General features: G+C 61.4%; 1 protein-coding gene across 1 annotated transcript in view; it reads right to left on the reverse strand.

The window, feature by feature from the left end:
• Window positions 1–3,690: 3,690 nt before the first annotated feature.
• Window positions 3,691–16,283, reverse strand: part of LOC142476237 (rho GTPase-activating protein 23-like) — a 43,005-nt gene continuing 30,412 nt past the window's right edge. The window contains 8 exon segments of the mRNA XM_075581722.1: window positions 3,691–5,245; window positions 5,247–5,291; window positions 5,293–5,366; window positions 5,369–5,531; window positions 5,533–5,556; window positions 5,558–5,923; window positions 6,626–6,657; window positions 16,132–16,222. Of these exon segments, the coding sequence (XP_075437837.1) occupies window positions 4,994–5,245; window positions 5,247–5,291; window positions 5,293–5,366; window positions 5,369–5,531; window positions 5,533–5,556; window positions 5,558–5,923; window positions 6,626–6,657; window positions 16,132–16,222 (1,047 nt within the window). The 3' untranslated portion in view covers window positions 3,691–4,993.

The following is a 16,283-nucleotide window of genomic DNA, read 5'->3' on the forward strand; positions in this document are numbered from 1 at the left end:
ATATATATATATACCTATATCTATCTCTGGGATAGGCAAGGCATTCTGGCAGGCGAGGGGTTAGTGTGTGCCGGGAGGTAAGGCGGCGGTTTTTAACGGCGCAATAACGCGGCACGGGGAGAGTGAGCAGACGCCACCCCCTCCCCCCGCCACGCAGGCTGTCCGTGTGACGCAACCACATAATACTAATTAGTGACACGAGTAACAGATTCCGTGGCAAATAACGTGGCTTAGTTCATTAACCCTTCGCGAGAGCTTAATATCGAGGCGGCCGCTGCTGGGGGGGTCAACCAACCCCGGTGTCAGGCTGCAGTGACATCGCTGTGACATCACAGGAAATGTGAGGTATGTCGTCATATTCCATCATCATTACATTCACATCAATAACATCGGGGGAGGGAGGGGGTCCTCGCTTATGCCATATTCCCTCTACACCGTCCCCCCCCTAACGATGCCTCTACCCCACTGCCCTGCCCCCCCCCCCTTACAACCCCTCACGTCCCCCCTCCTCACTTATCGGTCTCTCCCCCTGACCCTCCCCCCCTCCTCACTCTGCAACAGTTACCCACCGCTGCCACCCCCCACCACATACACAGCACTGTACCCCAGACACTGGCACCCTTCCCGCCCCGCCAGGCATTACCACGCGGGTTTACATACGTGTCTGAACACAATCACTTCTCCCGGGGAAATACCCGCGCACGCAGGCTCCCGGCCTCGCAGCAACCGCCGAGGAGACCTGGGAAAGGGGGTGGGACTGTAACCCCCCCGGGGGGAAAGTTCCCCTTTCACCTCTCAGGAGGCTGTGTAAATAAACCCCAATCACACCGGGGGGATACCCCTCCCCAGCCCCCCCCAGGACATGCCCAGCGCCCCTCCCGCACGAGAACGGGTGTATGACGCACACGCAGCGTCTGGTCTCCCCTGCGGCATTGAGAAGGTTAAATCATCAATGCACACATGTATCGGCCGAGCAATGTAACAGTGCGAGTGCAGCGTGTGCAAGGAGAGCGGCGTGTCCGACGTCAGAGCACACAGGGTTAACGGGCCGTATAATACTGCTCGTGGATACAGAGGCGGAGGGTCTGCCTACGCACCCACGCGCTGCCTCAACGGGAGCCGCACCGCCGGATTCCCGGGCAAGCGCTCTCCCTGGGGTATGAGCCCGCCGCACCGTGTAGTGGTACCGAGCATGGTGGGAGGAAGGGGTTTCGGCGACGGCAGAATGAGGTAAGATTGGCGGTTAATGGCACTTGGATATCTCCTTGGCTTTTCTGAGAGAAAGGGTTAACTACGCCTTGCAGTAAGCGGTATCGGTAGGAGCTGCCTCTCTGGGGGTTAGGAAGGGACGGGTGCAGGACATGGTCACACCTCTCTGGGGGTTAGGGACGGGTGCAGGAGATGGTCACACCTCTCTGGGGGTTAGGGACGGGTGCAGGAGATGGTCACACCTCTCTGGGGGTTAGGGACGGGTGCAGGACATGGTCACACCTCTCTGGGGGTTAGGAAGGGACGGGTGCAGGACATGGTTACACCTCTCGGGGGTAAGGGACGGGTGCAGGACATGGTCACACCTCTCTGGGGGTTAGGGACGGGTGCAGGACATGGTCACACCTCTCTGGTTAGGAAGGGACGGGTGCAGGACATGGTCACACCTCTCTGGGGTTAGGAAGGGACGGGTGCAGGACATGGTCACACCTCTCTGGGGGTTAGGAAGGGACGGGTGCAGGACATGGTCACACCTCTCTGGGGGTTAGGAAGGGACGGGTGCAGGACATGGTCACACCTCTCTGGGGGTTAGGGACAGGTGCAGGACATGGTCACACTTCTCTGGGGGTTAGGAAGGGACGGGTGCAGGACATGGTCACACCTCTCTGGGGGTTAGGGAGGGACGGGTGCAGGACATGGTCACACCTCTCTGGGGGTTAGGAAGGGACGGGTGCAGGACATGGTCACACCTCTCTGGGGGTTAGGGTTAGGGACGGGTGCAGGACATGGTCACACCTCTCTGGGGTTAGGAAGGGACGGGTGCAGGACATGGTCACACCTCTCTGGGGGTTAGGAAGGGACGGGTGCAGGACATGGTCACACCTCTCTGGGGGTTAGGAAGGGACGGGTGCAGGACATGGTCACACCTCTCTGGGGATTAGGAAGGGACGGGTGCAGGACATGGTCACACCTCTCTGGGGGTTAGGAAGGGACGGGTGCAGGACATGGTCAAACCTCTCTGGGGGTTAGGAAGGGACGGGTGCAGGACATGGTCACACCTCTCTGGGGGTTAGGGACGGGTGCAGGACATGGTCACACCTCTCTGGGGGTTAGGGACGGGTGCAGGACATGGTCACACCTCTCTGGGGGTTAGGGAGGGACGGGTGCAGGACATGGTCACACCTCTCTGGGGGTTAGGAAGGGACGGGTGCAGGACATGGTCAAACCTCTCTGGGGGTTAGGAAGGGACGGGTGCAGGACATGGTCACACCTCTCTGGGGGTTAGGAAGGGACGGGTGCAGGACATGGTCACACCTCTCTGGGGATTAGGGTTAGGGACGGGTGCAGGACATGGTCACACCTCTCTGGGGATTAGGAAGGGACGGGTGCAGGACATGGTGACCTTTTGGTTACAATGCTGTATAAAGCAAACAGGTGCAGGTGACCCGCCGTCACTGTGAGGGGTATAAGTGACCCGCTGTCACTGTGAGGGGTATAAGTGACCCGCTGTCACGGTGAGGGGTGCAGGTGACCCGCTGTCACTGAGGGGTATAAGTGACCCGCTGTCACGGTGAGGGGTATAAGTGACCCGCTGTCACTGTGAGGGGTATAAGTGACCCGCTGTCACGGTGAGGGGTGCAGGTGACCCGCTGTCACTGAGGGGTATGAGGCGCAGTGTCGCGCTGCATCACCGCTGGGGGCGCGAGTACAGACTGACGCCACAGCGGCCTGCGGCCCCCACTGCATGATGGGAATTGCAGCCCATGCGAGGTTACCGATGCATTGCGAGGCTATGTACATGCAGAGCCCCTCTGGTAGAGAAACACGGCTGTGCCCACCCAATGCTATTTAAATCCCCCCAACAGCAGGACAACCCCTCACCACCAGGGCAGCCAAGCCCCACTATAGGCAGGTCCGCTCTGCAGGTGCAGCCACCAGGTGGAGCTCTCTACAGATTGCCCCCCGCCTTCATCACTATGCTCCCCCCCCCCTTCCCCCTAGAACATACTACACCGACAAACTGTGTGCCCGATCCCAGGCAGTATATAGTGTCCTGAGCCCCTGGGGGGGGAACATACACTTAATAACCCCCCAAACTGCCCCTCAGTGTGTGTGCAGGCTGTCGCTCACTGCGGGGGCTTACCGAAGTCCTGTGGGTGCAAAGCATTGTGGGAAACTCCTGCTGTGACAGCCACGGTGCAGTTTGGAGCCTTACTAAGCGCGCAGTCCTAACGCGGGCTCAGGACCCTGTTATACTGCCGGGGGTCCCCCGTTACCCCTTGGAGACGCCTCCCGCAACCCCCCCCCGGGGTTGGGAATCGCTGCTGTAGGGAAAGACTCCCTTGGCACGGTGGTTACAGAAATTGCCCGCGCCTCGCGCCTCCCTCACCTCACCTCCCCCCCTGCATCACCTCGCCTACCCCCCCTCGCCCCCGCATTACCTCCCCTCCCTCACCCCCGCATCCCTCACCCCTCCCCCCCAGAGATGGGGCACAAGCAGCACCCCCCCCTCGCCAGCACTTTATATAAAGACCAATACTGATAACCCTTTCCCTGCCGGAGAGGCCCGCGTCGCAGTATACGTGTTAGCACGCCGCTGCCAACGCCAGCCCCTCCCCCGCAGCGTCCGGGAGCACGAAGAACACAACACTTTGGGTATCTGTAAACATGGCAGCCATGGGGAACCGCGGGAGGGTCGCACCTCCGCCGGCAGTGCAACGGTTAAACCCGAAAGTAAACCGTCTTAGCCCTTATCCGGGGGGGACAGAGGTATCATCAGAGAGCCCCCCCCCCGGGCATAGCGGGAGGGGTGTCCGTGCCAGAGCCCTTTAACCCTTCAACCACGTCTCTACCAGAGGGAAGGTGTGATTCCGTGTGTGTGTGTGTGTGTACACATACACACACACACACACACACACGCTAAAGGTTAAGGGAACAAGTCTCCGTTACCCACACGTGGATTGTAGTTGTTGTGTTACCCTCAGACATCGTCACGCAGAATATTTGGAATAAGTGTTTTGTTTTTGTAGAATTCGATATAAAACAAAGTGTAAAATACATACGGGGATATATACAGTATATATACTGTATATATATATCCCACATTAACTTATTATACTGTCTATATACAGTACACACAGATCTGTCTCTGCAGTGTAGCAGTTGAAGGGTTGGGGCTGCGCTTATAGTGCCGGCGACGCGACCGATGACGTCACCCGTCGCGACAGTTGCAATTCAAGTTTAGGCGACGCCGCTTGTTCGCACGGTTGCGTGCGCTACAAGCGCAGCCTGAGGCAGTAAGGCACAGCAGCTCCTGCTTCAGTGCAGCTCCTGCTTCAGCGTTTAGGGACTTCCTGCATGTGAATGCAAACAGGCACTCTGCAGTGTACAACAATACTGAGTATGGCACCCCACGCCCCCCTCTCACTCCCTCACTCTGGGTACAGAGGAACACTGTGTAATGGCAGAGGTCACCCAACCCCGGGGGCGCTGGGGTATGTAACCGCTCACCCAGACATCCTCCCCCCGGCCCCCACACCAGAGACAAAGGCCCGGGGGGGAGGTGGCAGACGTCCAGCAGAGAGACTCCGGTGTCATGTTGGGCGATTTCCCCCCCCCCCCCCATACCTCACGCGTGTGTCGGGGGAGGACACGGACGATTCTTTAGCACCCTCCTGCGCGGCTCAATCCCACACGCCTGGTGCGCCAGAGTCTCTGGGATACACGCGCGCGGGGGGCGGGGGGGCGAGAGAGTCAGTGCTGTGCTCCAGCGAGGGGAGGGAGGTCACAGGTACTGCCGGAGCCCTGGCTGCAGAGGAGGATTCTGGGATTTGACCCCTTGGCTGGGGGCCCTGTCGGCTGCAGGTTCGGGGAGGCGGGGGCCCCTGGCTTTCTGGGACTCCAGGCTGCTGAGCCCAGAGTCTCTCCCGTCTGCGAGAGAGGCCGCCCACGCCCCCCCGCTCAGCCGGACCCCCGGATCCGGGGCAGCAGAGCCCCCCGCGGGCGGTTCCTTCCAGTCATTAAAGTTGCAGTCCGTCCAGCTGCCCCGGGAGCACCACCGTATGCCTGCGCCAGGCGCTTTTTCCTGCGCCGCGTCTCGGGCGAGCCGGGCTTTCGCAGCGCCGCCATGCACAAGTCGTCCGCCGCCGCCTGCCTCGGCGCTGAGCGGGAGAGGTCGCGGACTCCTCGGGGGCGCCCGGCCTGCCGCGGCCCATCCTCCGCCGCGCCAGCGTGTCCCCCGGGATGAGCCGCTGAGAGGTGAAGGAGTCCTGCGAGCGCGGACGCTCCCCCGCCTCCCGCGTCCTCCCCTCCCTGTCGGTTTCCCATGTGGCTGAGCACGCTGCGCTCGGTCGTCGGCCTCGTCGCCGCCGCCGCGGACGCTGGAGGCGGGCTCCGAGCACAGCGTGGAGAGGGTGGAGTATCCCGAGACGATGGAGCGGGAGTCGGCGGGAATCCTCTCCGGGCCGGGCCACCGGCTCGCCCCTGGCTCCTCCCCCCCGGTCTCCGCAGGCGGCGAGGGGGCGGGAGCCGGGGCCTCTCCGTGACCCTCCGCCTCTTTCTCGGCTTGCCCCGCCCGTGCCGCCTCCTGCTCCGAGTCGTCGTCCGTGCTGCTCCCAGAATCGCTTCTCGTCTCGCGCTTCTTGCGCTTGCGGTTCACGGCGGAGATGAAGGGAATGGACAGGATATCGCGAGCGTAGGTCTCCTTCCGAGAGGCCTGCAACGAGAGCGGCGTCTTATTAAGGACCACTGCCCCCCTACTTCCTTCCCCCCCCCTCCCATGGCGTTATTAACGTCGGCACGCCCAGACCGCCCTCATTCCAACACGGTGCCGCCATCGCTGCGTGACTCGGGCTGCAGATATAACAGGAAGCCAGGACCCTATAAAGATGGAGGATCGCAGGGAGGGGGCTCGCCCATTTCTAGGCCGCGGTTTTGCTACGCGGTGTTTCCCTGTTCTCTGGGATCGCTGCGCACGGTCTGAAACCGTTTATTCATCTAACATGTGACATGTGACGCAGGAGTTTGCAGGAGCAGGAAGCCGCCTCTTTGGTGCTGTGTCAAACTCGCACACCCCCCTCACACACGCAGCCCCCCCCTCACACACGCAGCCCCCCCCACACACGCAGCCCCCCCTTCACACTCGAACCACTACCCCCCCCCCACTCGCACCCTGCACACACGCAGCCCCCCTCACACACACGCACCCCCCGCGCACACACTCGCACCCCCCCCCGCGCACACGCACCCCCTCACACACACGTCACCCCCCCCCCGCGCACACACTCGCACCCCCCGCGCACTTCGCACCCCCCCACGCACACACTCGCACCCCCCCGCGCACACACTCTCACCCCCCCGCGCACACACTCGCACCCCCCCGTGCACACACCTCGCACCCCCCCGCGCACACACTCACCTTTGCTTTAGCAGAATCACTGTTGGTTGAATCTGAAAGCAGACAGAGGAGAAGAGGAGACGGTGAGGAGGGAGGATCGCCATCTCTGCAACCAAATGCGCTGCAGGAGTTATTACATCAATCATTACACTGATACGTCCCGAGGCAACGGACACACAACAACCCCCCAATATACCCCAGGGTTACACACAACACACGTGCTGCCCGCGCCACTGCCCGCGCCAATAATCACACACCGAGACGCACAATAACTGCACGAGACATCACGGAGGCGACACGGAGAGGGCGCGGGCGTCAGGCCGGAGCCCCGCCCTGAAGCTTTTTACATGGACCCACTTTTCTGGCACCAAAGAGGTTAAAAAGCGCTCACACGTATGAAGTCTTTACAAACACACACAAATACAACATGGCTTTGATCATACGTGTAGACAGACACATGGAGTGCGCAGGTATAAACCGCAGGTCCCTCCAGCAGAGAACAGGTTAATGTGTGGTGTGGGCGATGGCGCGCATTGTTTCCGTGTCCGAGCGGAGGTCGCTGGCAGGGAAGTGAGTGAGACGCGGAGGAGAGAGCGCGCGCTCTGCTGTGGGGGAGCCTCCGCAGGTAAGTGTGTGAGAGAGACGCGGAGAGAGCGCGCGCTCTGCTGTGGGGGAGCCTCCGAAGGTAAGTGTGTGAGAGAGACGCCGGAGAGAGCGCGCGCTCTGCTGTGGGGGAGCCTCCGAAGGTAAGTGTGTGAGAGAGACCGCGGAAGAGAGCGCGCGCTCTGCTGTGGGGGAGCCTCCGAAGGTAAGTGTGGTGAGAGAGACGCGGAGGAGAGCGCGCGCTCTGCTGTGGGGGAGCCTCCGAAGGTAAGTGTGTGAGAGAGACGCGGAGAGAGCGCTGCGCTCTGCTGTGGGGGGAGCCTCCGCAGGTAAGTGTTGTGAGAGAGACGCGGAGAGAGAGCGCGCGCTCTGCTGTGGGGGAGCCTCCGAAGGTAAGTGTGTGAGAGAGACGCGGAGAGAGCGCGCGCTCTGCTGTGGGGGAGCCTCCGAAGGTAAGTGTGTGAGAGAGACGCGGAGAGAGCGCGCGCTCTGCTGTGGGGGAGCCTCCGAAGGTAAGTGTGTGAGAGAGACGCGGAGAGAGCGCGCGCTCTGCTGTGGGGGAGCCTCCGAAGGTAAGTGTGTGAGAGAGACGCGGAGAGAGCGTGCGCTCTGCTGTGGGGGAGCCTCCGCAGGTAAGTGTGTGAGAGAGACGCGGAGAGAGCGCGCGCTCTGCTGTGGGGGAGCCTCCGAAGGTAAGTGTGTGAGAGAGACGCGGAGAGAGCGCGCGCTCTGCTGTGGGGGAGCCTCCGAAGGTAAGTGTGTGAGAGAGAGACGCGGAGAGAGCGCGCGCTCTGCTGTGGGGGAGCCTCCGCAGGTAAGTGTGTGAGAGAGACGCGGAGAGAGCGCGCGCTCTGCTGTGGGGGAGCCTCCGAAGGTAAGTGTGTGAGAGAGACGCGGAGAGAGCGCGCGCTCTGCTGTGGGGAGCCTCCGCAGGTAAGTGTGTGAGAGAGACGCGGAAGAGAGCGCGCGCTCTGCTGTGGGGAGCCTCCGCAGGTAAGTGTGTGAGAGAGACGCGGAAGAGAGCGCGCGCTCTGCTGTGGGGGAGCCTCCGCAGGTAAGTGTGTGAGAGAGACGCGGAGAGAGCGCGCGCTCTGCTGTGGGGGAGCCTCCGAAGGTAAGTGTGTGAGAGAGACGCGGAGAGAGAGCGCGCGCTCTGCTGTGGGGGAGCCCCCGAAGGTAAGTGTGTGAGAGAGACGCGGAAGAGAGCGCGCGCTCTGCTGTGGGGGAGCCTCCGAAGGTAAGTGTGTGAGAGAGACGCGGAGAGAGCGCGCGCTCTGCTGTGGGGGAGCCTCCGAAGGTAAGTGTGTGAGAGAGACGCGGAGAGAGCGCGCGCTCTGCTGTGGGGGGAGCCTCCGAAGGTAAGTGTGTGAGAGAGACGCGGAGAGAGCGCGCGCTCTGCTGTGGGGGAGCCTCCGCAGGTAAGTGTGTGAGAGAGACGCGGAGAGAGCGCGCGCTCTGCTGTGGGGGAGCCTCCGAAGGTAAGTGTGTGAGAGAGACGCGGAGAGAGCGCGCGCGCTCTGCTGTGGGGGAGCCTCCGAAGGTAAGTGTGTGAGAGAGACGCGGAGAGAGCGCGCGCTCTGCTGTGGGGGAGCCTCCGAAGGTAAGTGTGTGAGAGAGACGCGGAGAGAGCGCGCGCTCTGCTGTGGGGGAGCCTCCGAAGGTAAGTGTGTGAGAGAGACGCGGAGAGAGCGCGCGCTCTGCTGTGGGGGAGCCTCCGAAGGTAAGTGTGTGAGAGAGACGCGGAGAGAGCGCGCGCTCTGCTGTGGGGGAGCCTCCGAAGGTAAGTGTGTGAGAGAGACGCGGAGAGAGCGCGCGCTCTGCTGTGGGGGGAGCCTCCGCAGGTAAGTGTGTGAGAGAGACGCGGAGAGAGCGCGCGCTCTGCTGTGGGGGAGCCTCCGAAGGTAAGTGTGTGAGAGAGACGCGGAGGAGAGCGCGCGCTCTGCTGTGGGGGAGCCTCCGAAGGTAAGTGTGTGAGAGAGACGCGGAGAGAGCGCGCGCTCTGCTGTGGGGGGAGCCCTCCGAAGGTAAGTGTGTGAGAGAGACGCGGAGAGAGCGCGCGCTCTGCTGTGGGGGAGCCTCCGAAGGTAAGTGTGTGAGAGAGAGACGCGGAGAGAGCGCGCGCTCTGCTGTGGGGGAGCCTCCGCAGGTAAGTGTGTGAGAGAGACGCGGAGAGAGCGCGCGCTCTGCTGTGGGGGAGCCTCCGAAGGTAAGTGTGTGAGAGAGACGCGGAGAGAGCGCGCGCTCTGCTGTGGGGGAGCCTCCGCAGGTAAGTGTGTGAGAGAGACGCGGAAGAGAGCAGCGCGCTCTGCTGTGGGGGAGCCTCCGCAGGTAAGTGTGTGAGAGAGACGCGGAAGAGAGCGCGCGCTCTGCTGTGGGGGAGCCTCCGCAGGTAAGTGTGTGAGAGAGACGCGGAGAGAGCGCCGCGCTCTGCTGTGGGGGAGCCTCCGAAGGTAAGTGTGTGAGAGAGACGCGGAGAGAGAGCACGCGCTCTGCTGTGGGGGAGCCCCCGAAGGTAAGTGTGTGAGAGAGACGCGGAGAGAGCGCGCGCTCTGCTGTGGGGGAGCCTCCGAAGGTAAGTGTGTGAGAGAGACGCGGAGAGAGCGCGCGCTCTGCTGTGGGGGAGCCTCCGCAGGTAAGTGTGTGAGAGAGACGCGGAGAGGAGCGCGCGCTCTGCTGTGGGGGAGCCTCCGCAGGTAAGTGTGTGAGAGAGACGCGGAGAGAAGCGCGCGCTCTGCTGTGGGGGAGCCTCCGCAGGTAAGTGTGTGAGAGAGACGCGGAGAGAGCGCGCGCTCTGCTGTGGGGGAGGCCTCCGAAGGTAAGTGTGTGAGAGAGACGCGGAGAGAGCGCGCGCTCTGCTGTGGGGGAGCCTCCGCAGGTAAGTGTGTGAGAGAGGACGCGGAGAGAGCGCGCGCTCTGCTGTGGGGGAGCCTCCGAAGGTAAGTGTGTGAGAGAGACGCGGAGAGAGCGCGCGCTCTGCTGTGGGGAGCCTCCGAAGGTAAGTGTGTGAGAGAGACGCGGAGAGAGCGCGCGCTCTGCTGTGGGGGAGCCTCCGAAGGTAAGTGTGTGAGAGCAGCGGGTGACACAGCGCCACACACAGTGACAGCGATGAGATGCGTTAAACGCCGGGGCGGCGGGGAAGTGGTAAGAGAGATGCGGTCTGTCTATAACATCGTACCTCTGGCGGGGTCCCCCCATTACAAAAGGGGGACCCCTCCCAGGGAAGGTTACAGACCCCCCCAATTATCTGTACAAATCCTGAAGGGAACATTTAATCCCATAGGCAGCCTCGCCCCCCCCCCCCCCCCCCACGTGCCAGGCCCTCCCCCCCCCCCCCCACGTGCCAGGCCCCCCCTGTGCCGCCTGTAATCAGTCCGTGCCCCCCCCCCCCCCCCCCCCCCCCCACCCGCGGTGCCATCTCTCTTATCACCGCCCGGGAGGTTAGAGGAAGGGGCGGCGCAGAAACCGTAACCGTACCCGATCAGCGCTGCCGGAGAATCCGCTGCGAGGAGCAGACGCCGGGAGGGGGGGGAGAGGAAGAAAGGCTGATAATTACTCCAGGGCACAACATGGCGGGGGGGGGGGGGGAGAGGAAGAAAGGCTGATAATTACTCCAGGGCACAACATGGCGGGGGGGGGGGGGGAGAGGGGAGAAAGGCTGATAATTACTCCAGGGCACAACATGGCGCGGGGGGGGGGGGGGGGGAGAGGAAGAAAGGCTGATAATTACTCCAGGGCACAACATGGCGGGGGGGGGGGGGGGGGGAGAGGAAGAAAGGCTGATAATTACTCCAGGGCACAACATGGCGGGGGGGGGGGGGAGAGGAAGAAAGGCTGATAATAACTCCAGGGCACAACATGGCGGGGGGGGGGGGGGGGGAGAGGAAGAAAGGCTGATAATTACTCCAGGGCACAACATTGGCGGGGGGGGGGGGGGGAGAGAGGGAAGAAAGGCTGATAATTACTCCAGGGCACAACATGGCGGGGGGGGGGGGGGGGAGAGGAAGAAAGGCTGATAATTACTCCAGGGCACAACATGGCGGGGGGGGGGGGAGGGGAGAGGAAGAAAGGCTGATAATTACTCCGGGGCACAACATGGCGGGGGGGGGGGGGGGGGAGAGGAAGAAAGGCTGATAATTACTCCGGGGCACAACATGGCGGGGGGGGGGGGGGAGAGGAAGAAAGGCTGATAATTACTCCGGGGCACAACATGGCGGGGGGGGGGGGGGAGAGGAAGAAAGGCTGATAATTACTCCAGGGCACAACATGGCGGGGGGGGGGGGGGAGAGGAAGAAAGGCTGATAATTACTCCAGGGCACAACATGGCGGGGGGGGGGGGGGGGGGAGAGGAAGAAAGGCTGATAATTACTCCAGGGCACAACATGGCGGGGGGGGGGGGGGGGAGAGGAAGAAAGGCTGATAATTACTCAGGGCACAACATGGCGGGGGGGGGGGGGGAGAGGGGAAGAAAGGCTGATAATTACTCCAGGGCACAACATGGCGGGGGGGGGGGGGGGGGGGAGAGAGAGAAAGGCTGATAATTACTCCGGGGCACAACATGGCGGGGGGGGGGGGGGGGGGGAGAGGAAGAAAGGCTGATAATTACTCCGGGGCACAACATGGCGGGGGGGGGGGGGGGGAGAGGAAGAAAGGCTGATAATTACTCCAGGGCGACAACATGGCGGGGGGGGGGGGGGGAGAGGAAGAAAGGCTGATAATTACTCCAGGGCACAACATGGCGGGGGGGGGGGGGGGAGGGAGAAAGGCTGATAATTACTCCAGGGAACAACATGGCGGGGGGGGGGGGGGGGGGAGGGAGAAAGGCTGATAATTACTCCAGGGAACAACATGGCGGGGGGGGGGGGGAGGGAGAAAGGCTGATAATTACTCCAGGGCACAACATGGCGGGGGGGGGGGGAGGGGAGAGGAAGAAAGGCTGATAATTACTCCATGGGCACAACATGGGCGGGGGGGGGGGGGGGGGGAGAAAGGCTGATAATTACTCCAGGGCACAACATGGCGGGGGGGGGGGGGAGAGGAAGAAAGGCTGATAATTACTCCGGGGCACAACATGGCGGGGGGGGGGGGGGAGAGGAAGAAAGGCTGATAATTACTCCAGGGCAACAACATGGCGGGGGGGGGGGGAGAGGGAGAAAGGCTGATAATTACTCCAGGGCACAACATGGCGGGGGGGGGGGGGGAGGGAGAGGAAGAAAGGCTGATAATTACTCCAGGGCACAACATGGCGGGGGGGGGGGGGGGGAGAGGAAGAAAGGCTGATAATTACTCCAGGGCCCAACATGGCGGGGGGGGGGGGGGGAGAGGGAGAAAGGCTGATAATTACTCCAGGGCACAACATGGCGGGGGGGGGGAGGGGAGAGGGGAGAAAGGCTGATAATTACTCCAGGGCACAACATGGCGGGGGGGGGGGGGGGGGGGAGAGGAAGAAAGGCTGATAATTACTCCAGGGCACAACATGGCGGGGGGGGGGGGGAGAAAGGCTGATAATTACTCCAGGGGCACAACATGGCGGGGGGGGGGGGGGGGGAGAGGGAGAAAGGCTGATAATTACTCCAGGGCACAACATGGCGGGGGGGGGGGGAGAGGAAGAAAGGCTGATAATTACTCCGGGGCACAACATGGCGGGGGGGGGGGGGGGAGAGGAAGAAAGGCTGATAATTACTCCAGGGCACAACATGGCGGGGGGGGGGGGGAGAGGAAGAAAGGCTGATAATTACTCCAGGGCACAACATGGCGGGGGGGGGGGGGGAGAGGAAGAAAGGCTGATAATTACTCCGGGGCACAACATGGCGGGGGGGGTGGGGGAGAGGAAGAAAGGCTGATAATTACTCCGGGGCACAACATGGCGGGGGGGGGGGGGGAGAGGTAGAAAGGCTGATAATTACTCCGGGGCACAACATGGCGGGGGGGGGGGGGAGAGAAGAAAGGCTGATAATTACTCCAGGGCACAACATGGCGGGGGGGGGGGGTGGGGGAGAGGAAGAAAGGCTGATAATTACTCCAGGGCACAACATGGCCGGGGGGGGGGGGGGGGGGAGAGGAAGGCTGATAATTACTCCAGGGAACAACATGGCGGGGGGGGGGGGGGAGGGAGAAAGGCTGATAATTACTCCAGGGCACAACATGGCGGGGGGGGGGGGGGAGGGAGAGGAAGAAAGGCTGATAATTACTCCAGGGCACAACATGGCGGGGGGGGGGGGGAGGGAGAAAGGCTGATAATTACTCCAGGGAACAACATGGCGGGGGGGGGGGGGGGAGGGAGAAAGGCTGATAATTACTCCAGGGAACAACATGGCGGGGGGGGGGGGGGGGAGGGAGAAAGGCTGATAATTACTCCAGGGCACAACATGGCGGGGGGGGGGGGGGGGAGGGGAGAGGAAGAAAGGCTGATAATTACTCCAGGGCACAACATGGCGGGGGTTGGGGGGAGAAAGGCTGATAATTACTCCAGGGCACAACATGGCGGGGGGGGGGGAGAGGAAGAAAGGCTGATAATTACTCCGGGGCACAACATGGCGGGGGGGGGGGAGAGGAAGAAAGGCTGATAATTACTCCGGGGCACAACATGCCGGGGGGGGGGGGGGGAGAGGAAGAAAGGCTGATAATTACTCCAGGGCACAACATGGCGGGGGGGGGGGGAGGGGAAGAAAGGCTGATAATTACTCCAGGGCACAACATGGCGGGGGGGGGGGGGGGGGAGGGGAAGAAAGGCTGATAATTACTCCAGGGCACAACATGGCAGGGGGGGGGGGGGGAGGGGAAGAAAGGCTGATAATTACTCCAGGGTGCACAACATGGCGGGGGGGGGGGGGGAGGGGAAGAAAGGCTGATAATTACTCCAGGGCACAACATGGCGGGGGGGGGGGGGAGAAAGGCTGATAATTACTCCAGGGCACAACATGGCGGGGGGGGGGGGGGGAGAGGAAGAAAGGCTGATAATTACTCCAGGGAACAACATGGCGGGGGGGGGGGGGGGAGGGAGAAAGGCTGATAATTACTCCAGGGCACAACATGGCGGGGGGGGGGGGGGGGGGAGGGAGAGGAAGAAAGGCTGATAATTACTCCAGGGCACAACATGGCGGGGGGGGGGGGGAGAGGGAGAAAGGCTGATAATTACTCCAGGGCACAACATGGCGGGGGGGGGGGGGGAGAGGAAGAAAGGCTGATAATTACTCCAGGGCACAACATGGCGGGGGGGGGGGGGAGAGGAAGAAAGGCTGATAATTACTCCGGGGCACAACATGGCGGGGGGGGGAGAGGAAGAAAGGCTGATAATTACTCCGGGGCACAACATGGCGGGGGGGGGGGAGAGGAAGAAAGGCTGATAATTACTCCAGGGCACAACATGGCGGGGGGGGGGGGGGGTGAGAAAGGTTGATAATTACTCCGGGGCACAACATGGCGGGGGGGGGGGGGGGGGTGGGGGGGTGGAGCCTTGCGCGTCCCACTAAGTAATAAGTCCGCCATAGTTACCCCGAACCTCTATCTGCCAGTGGGGGCAGCATCGCACATTAGTTCAACGCTTTGCACGGCCACCTGGCGGTGAGGGGTTAATATTCTTTCCAACGGTACTTAGTGTTTGTGTGTGTGTGTGTGTGTGTGTGTGTGTGTGTGTGTGTGTGTGTGTAGTGTAAATGTGTGTGTGTGTGGTGAAGAGATATGTGTGTGTGTGTGTGTGTGCGTGCGTGGTGAAGAGGTGTGTGTGTGTGCGTGCGTGGTGAAGAGGTGTGTGTGTGCGTGGTGAAGAGGTGTGTGTGTGTGTGTGTGCGTGGTGAAGAGGTGTGTGTGTGGCATGTAAATGTGTGTGTGTGCGAGTGGTGAAGAGATGTGTGCGAGTGGTGAAGCGATGTGTGTGTGTGTGTGTGTGTGTGTGTGTGTGTGTGTGTGTGTGTGTGTGTGTGTGTGCGCGCCGTGTAAATGTGTGTGTGTGGTGAAGAGGTGTGTGTGTGTGTGTGTGTGTGTGTGTGTGTGTGTGTGTGTGTGTGTGTGTGTGTGTGGGTGAAGAGGTGTGTGTGTGGTGTGTGTGTGTGTGTGTGTGTGTGTGTGTGTGTGTGTGTGTGTGTGTGTGTGTGTGTGTGTGTGTGTGTGTGTGTGGTGAAGAGATGTGTGTGTGTGTGTGTGGTGAAGAGGTGTGTGTGTGGCGTGTAAATGTGTGTGTGTGTGTGTGTGTGTGTGTGTGGTGAAGAGGTGTGTGTGTGTGTGTGTGTGTGTGTGTGGTGAAGAGGTGTGTGTGTGTGTGTGTGTGTGTGTGTGTGTGTGTGTGTGTGTGTGTGGTGAAGAGATGTGTGTGTGTGTGTGGTGAAGAGGTGTGTGTGTGGCGTGTAAATGTGTGTGTGTGTGCGAGTGGTGAAGCGATGTGTGTAAGTGATGAAGAGGTGTGTGTGTGTGTGCGTGGTGAAGAGGTGTGTGTGTGGCGTGTAAATGTGTGTGTGTGTGTGTGAGTGGTGAAGAGCTGTGTGTGAGTTCGTGGTGAACAGGTGTGTGGCGTGAAAATGTGTGAGTGTGTGAGTGTCTGTGTGTGCACGCATGAGTGGTGAAGAGATGTGTGTGAGGGTGTGCGTGGTGTGTAAATGTGTGTGAGTGGTGAAGACGTGTGTGCGTGGCGTGTAAATGTGTGTGTGTGTGAGTGTCTGTGTGTGCACGCATGAGTGGTGAAGAGATGTGTGTGAGTGTGTGTGTGCGTGGTGTGTAAATATGTGTGTGAGTGGTGAAGAGGGGGTGGGGGTAAAAGGGCGTGTGTACAGGATTAATCTGTCCGTGCTGAGAGACGCATGGACACGCGTGTACAGGTCATATAGATTTGTATGTGGAGAATATTTAACCATTTTGCTGCCAGTGAAAGACTTGCTGGATGTATAATGACAAGATGGCGGCGGCCGCGTGCGACCTCTGACCCCGGCGCTTACCTGAGGTCTCCCCCGCGTGCGTCCGTCCGATGTTTGGCAGCAGATGCTCAATATTTGGCACCAGCTGAGGGTCCGTTTCATCCACAGGGGTCTGAAACACAGCGTGACAATCAGGAACACGCAACGCGACAATCAGGAACACGCAACGCGAC

The sequence above is a fragment of the Ascaphus truei genome, unplaced genomic scaffold (genome assembly GCF_040206685.1).
Source record: "Ascaphus truei isolate aAscTru1 unplaced genomic scaffold, aAscTru1.hap1 HAP1_SCAFFOLD_1536, whole genome shotgun sequence".
Classification (NCBI taxonomy): domain Eukaryota; kingdom Metazoa; phylum Chordata; class Amphibia; order Anura; family Ascaphidae; genus Ascaphus; species Ascaphus truei.